Raw genomic sequence first — 5,196 nt, forward strand, 5'->3', positions numbered from 1 at the left:
TAACATTTCAGAAACCTGTTTATTGAAGTGAATATAAATATGTTGAGTCTTTATTACAGTTGTGGATGATTTTTTTATTGACGTGTCCAAATGGTGAGAAGTACAAACAGCTCCACAGGATCGTCACATAACATGTAGCAAAGGCACATTCACTTTGTTTTGTCACACAAGAAAAGAAACTTGGCTGACTCACCCTGACCATGTGCTACAAAGTTATGTGAACACGCACGCACACATGCGCACACACGTCTTTAGATACATTTTCTGATCCTTACACATTTTGATCAAAATGTAATATATGGAAACAAATGATTTCTTGTTCTAAAAGGTGCATACAACTGTACAACTGGCCGACTGTGGCAGTTACTGGTGTTGCATTTGACTAATCTATAAAAATATTTAAAGAAGCAGCTGCATTGGACAGAACTGTACCTTTTACCAAATGAAGCTATCAAGAGAGAACAGAATAGTCAGAACATAACCAGCTATAATATGACGACCAACCAGAACATTCAGAACCAACACGTCACAGCTAATCAACAGTTATGCTTTTCATTGGATCAGTGCTCCTGTTCAGAGAGATTTTAACCAGGTTTTTGTCACCACTACTTACAAATACCTAAATGTTACAGTTTAGGAGAACACAATCACTGAGCACCAAAGCTACGGCTGCCAGAAACAGCTGCTAAATCCGTCTTTTTAGAATCATGTGCAAACTTTATTCCAGTTATTTCCACACAAAAGCGTGTCAGCTTCAGGCAATCAGCAGTGAAAGTGTTACAGACAAGTCAGTTATCAGAACTGGGACCTCAGCGGGTCCAGTACCAAGTGTGACAAATGTTGGATCTCCATCAATACACCAGTTCGAGCTGTGAAAAAGACTGGGCAGTTACAACACACACGGTTATACAGCAATTGCGCCTGTTCCAAATGTAGCTGTGCAGAACAGGCGCAATTGTGTAATTTTACAGTCTTGTTGTGTGTTGCTGTCCGGCTATTTGAGATCACAGCAATGACACTGTGGAAGACATTTTTCACAACCCTTCAAAGGCCTGTTTGAGGGTTCGAGTAAGGGTCTGGCACTTAGGTGTAATGGTTGAAGCTTTATATTTGTGAGACATTCATGTCCCCGCGCCTCTTATTCCACCACAACAATACTCACAAATGCTGCCAGTAAATGGCCGTCTGAGAAAAGTGATCCCACGCACAGTTCTTTGATTTATTAGTACGATCACAGATCTTACCGATTAGGATGGCCCCCCTCAGCAGCCACTTTCAGTTGCATATGGGACCTTATTTGTGACCTAAACTGAGCTGTAATCTCAATGTACACCAGGACATTAAAACTGCATGTATAGAATAATAAGTCAAATCCCATGAAAACCACTTTAAATGGTTTGTGTTACTTCCTCGCCCTTCAAATAAAGTTTTAAAAACCTTTTCCTCCTGTTGCCAAAGACTTCCCATAGATCAGGAGTCTTTGAGTGCCACGTGACTTTTTCATCTGTAACACTGTACCTCTGTTTAGATGGGGGTGTTAGGCAAATGTCCATTAGAACCTGAAAGCGCAGCGTTACAAACCAACTCGCTGCCATGTCCACTTTGCTGTCCTTGTTCATTCCTTTTGCTCAGAAACACATTCGCCCTTCGGGCCTCCTGCTCTACAGGGGTCCTTCTGTCAGAGTCTATGGTTGCTGCTTGTGGGGCTGTTCTGTGGTTGCAGCGCTGTGTGATGACAAACAGAAATATGGTGATTAACAAACTGAGGGACAGCACTAGTAAAAGTGACACAATTACCAGCTCCTTTAAATAGCATGGGGCTTGGGCGGCCAGCAGCGCTTCCCCATCCCGGAGCTCTAATTCTCTCTGTCGAGGCTGCTTTGTCCATGAGGTCAGGTTTTTGCCCAGCTGTCTGGTGGTGACTTGAGTGTTCCTGTTGGATGGCGTTGTCTTAGACTCTCCTTGGTGCGTTTCTGTTCCTACAGATATGTGGAGTCCAGATCCCGGCTTGGCCATAGATTGTGTTGTGGGTATCGCATTTGTCCGAGGCTGGGTGTCGCTGGTTGGAGTTTGAGACAGAGGGCTGGTCTTCTGCTTGACATGATAGATGGCCATAGTCTGTTGGTAGCCATTTTCAGTGGACAGGCAGAGGTAGTGGCCCAGTGTGGCAGGGGTGGCCACAAAGCTCAGACTCCCATCCTCCAAGTTCAGATACAAGTCTGAGGACAGCCGACTGTTGGGACGCTCCCAGAGCTGCTGAGACAGTCGTGATGCAGCAGGACACTGCAGCCGCACGACTTCGTTCAGAGACACAGACACCAGCTCGCCTGGAGGACACGAGGCTGACATACAGATTATAGTTTGCATCAGAAACAGGTGTTTGGATATCACAGAAACTAAGAACAATGACCGTGCTTCTAAACAAGAATCTATTGGAAAAATCTGAACTTCACACAATCATGTCTAAATTAGAAAAGTAAAAGTTAAATAAAGCAAATTCATGTTTTATATGTTTGACTCACAGCCCACACAAAAGCTCAGACGTGTGACTTTTCATGATTTATTTCATTCCTTTTAGACTTTTCTCCTCCATTTAATCTTCAGACTAAAATGGATATTAAAAAGATGTTATACTCACCTGCAGGCAGTTTGTTTGGACCAAATCTGCTCTTGTGGTTTAATGAAACACTGCTGCATGCCTCTTCAGCGTTCCCTCTTTCTATGTCCTGGCCTCTGAGGAGGGAAACCATTAACAGAGAAGGTGGGCACTAGGTTCCACAGATTCCCCACTGATGACCAATCCTCAAACCAGAAGTAAAAACAAAGCAGTCATCTATTAATTGGAAGGTTGGTGGTTTGATCCCTGGCTGCTTCAATCTGCCAAATATCCTTGGGCAAGGTACAAACCCAAGTATGATGTGTGTGAATGTTACAACACACTTTCACAGAGGAAAAAGTTGCACGGAGCGCTTTGAGTGCTCAGGAAGAATAGAAAGGTGCCAAGTAGATAAGAACAAGACCATTAAACATTGACCGAGAGGGAGGAAATTCCTACATGGATGTTGTATAATCCCACCTGGAGTATCCAGATGTGTGGTCGCGCCTGTAAATGATTCATTTAAACAAAGCTGTGCTACCAGCTCAAAAGCTACAAGGTCAAGAATAAAAGTTGACTAGCTTTGCACAGTTTGGTATTACCGACTCCTTCCTCAGCTGATGTAGTTTCATTGTGCAACCTTGTGTTTCATAATAAAAACGTGAGCAGATCGTGTGTGCTGAACGTATTAATCATAATAAAAATGTAGTGTTACTCACAGGTTAGTGTTTGTTGTAGAGACCATCACACAGACCCTACTGGCAGGATCCCAACCACAGAAGGGATCTCGGGCCAGAACACACTGAGCACAGGTCCAGTAAAAAGAACAGTTAGCTGTCGGGACCTTCACCACGCCCTCCGACGTGCCGATATAAATCACTCCCTGCAGTGGGACAGAATAAGCCTTCAGACATGTCTGTATAGTACTCTGTCGCAATGACATCATCCTGCTTCACTGTGATGGAGAAACTTTATCTAGTTTGCAAAACTGAGTTCAAACGGTTTACCTGCAGAACATCTGGAACAACACAGAGATCAAGTCTACTTTTTACCCAGACTTGCAAATTGATCAGTTAAGGACTCCAGCATGTTCATAAAAATAATAGATAACTGAACCGAGTGCACGGTAAACCTCTGCGACATTATGTCACGTCCCATTCGATGCTGCCAGTTTGCACCTCCGACTGTCCCTGAGCTCAGAGAGGTGATTCCCCACGAGGCTATCTGCTGTCTCACTGGGAGATTCCCCTGATGCTGTCAGGCATAGAAGGCACGTGGGGAACATACAAAGGACTGAGCTCTACTTTGAGTTGCTGCAATGGAATCTGGGCAAAATGGACCAGTCTGCCATATCATTAGTTTCATTTTGATCTTTCAGTGTGTCTTTGAATTCATTTGCATCCAACAATGTGACATCCTTTTGTCCCTGACGTGTCCGTCGGTCCATATCAGTATGAACGTCCAGCATGACCTTGAGATGGGTTTCCTACGTGTTCCTTTACTTTATTTAGCAGTGTAGCTTGGAGCTAAATAATAATACATAAATAATTAACCCTCAAAGCAGCACACAGGAACTCTCTATGGTCATTGCCACGTCTTTGTCTCCATTGCCTCCAATAGTCTACCAAAGGTCAGCAGCAGCGTGCACCTTGGGTATGGAGAGCTTCAGGCTCCTGACAGGCTGAGGCTGCTCAAAGACCTGAATCTCCTCGATGATATGGGCCCCTCTGAGTAGCAGCACTGCTTTATGCAAGTAACCAGACTCTGAAACAGAAAAGAAATCATTAATAACATAAAACTATTCAAGAAGAAGTGCTGAGAGGATATAACCTGTACTGTGAGGTGTCAGCCTGGTAGTCGTGGAAGAGTTCAGCCTTTGAAATGTGTTAGTTGTGTATTTTACTGCTCTGCCTGCAGTCCTACCTGTAAGCAGAAACAGGACAGTGTAGTGTTTGCCGTTGGCTGCCTGGACCCTCTGGACAGTCAGGTGGCTGTAGGTGTTTTCAGCAGACACCATGGTCAGGTTCCTTCCAACTGCTCGCACACTGTCATCTGCCAGGAAGTTCTCTTTGACAAAGCGCAGGGCATTGTCTGAGGCGTTGTGCAGGCCACACTAACACAAAAGTTGACACAAACTAATTCGTTTTGTATTCATTTCCATTTGTGCGGCACTTTTTTAATCGCACATTATGAGCAGCAGAGAGCGTGCCATCAGCGAAACTGCTCCCTGCTCACTCACGCAACGCTCGAACGCATTTAGGTTACACCTCAGCCTGTGGGTCTCGTCCACTTCACCCTGCCCACTGTTATGTTGCCTATAGTTACATGTTTCAAATGTGAACAGCGCTTTGAAATGTGAAGTAGAGCATTTAAAGAATTTTTAAGAAAACATTTATAATAAGGACTACAGTGTCGATGTTAATAGGTTTACAATATTCTGAACACATTAGTGGGTGTGTTGAAATATGAAAGTATGGAAAAGGAAATATGTTAAAATCTGGGTGAGATGAGAGATGATGATGAGAGATGATGATGAGAGATGATGATGAGAGATGATGATGAGAGATGATGATGAGAGATGATGATGAGAGATGATGATG

At 43.8% G+C, this 5,196-nt stretch overlaps 1 protein-coding gene across 1 annotated transcript in view; it reads right to left on the minus strand.

Moving 5' to 3' along the window:
* The window catches only part of sema4ab (sema domain, immunoglobulin domain (Ig), transmembrane domain (TM) and short cytoplasmic domain, (semaphorin) 4Ab), a 13,276-nt gene continuing 8,080 nt past the window's right edge, over window positions 1-5,196 (minus strand). Inside the window, exons 4-8 of the mRNA XM_005720952.1 lie at window positions 4,520-4,709; window positions 4,245-4,360; window positions 3,316-3,479; window positions 2,639-2,733; window positions 1-2,342 (exon numbers count right to left, since the gene is read on the minus strand). Of these exons, the coding sequence (XP_005721009.1) occupies window positions 1,525-2,342; window positions 2,639-2,733; window positions 3,316-3,479; window positions 4,245-4,360; window positions 4,520-4,709 (1,383 nt within the window). The 3' untranslated portion in view covers window positions 1-1,524. The remainder of the gene's footprint in view (window positions 2,343-2,638; window positions 2,734-3,315; window positions 3,480-4,244; window positions 4,361-4,519; window positions 4,710-5,196) is intronic.

The sequence above is a fragment of the Pundamilia nyererei genome, unplaced genomic scaffold (assembly GCF_000239375.1).
Source record: "Pundamilia nyererei isolate P.nyererei 1_Seehausen unplaced genomic scaffold, PunNye1.0 scaffold00003, whole genome shotgun sequence".
Taxonomy (NCBI): domain Eukaryota; kingdom Metazoa; phylum Chordata; class Actinopteri; order Cichliformes; family Cichlidae; genus Pundamilia; species Pundamilia nyererei.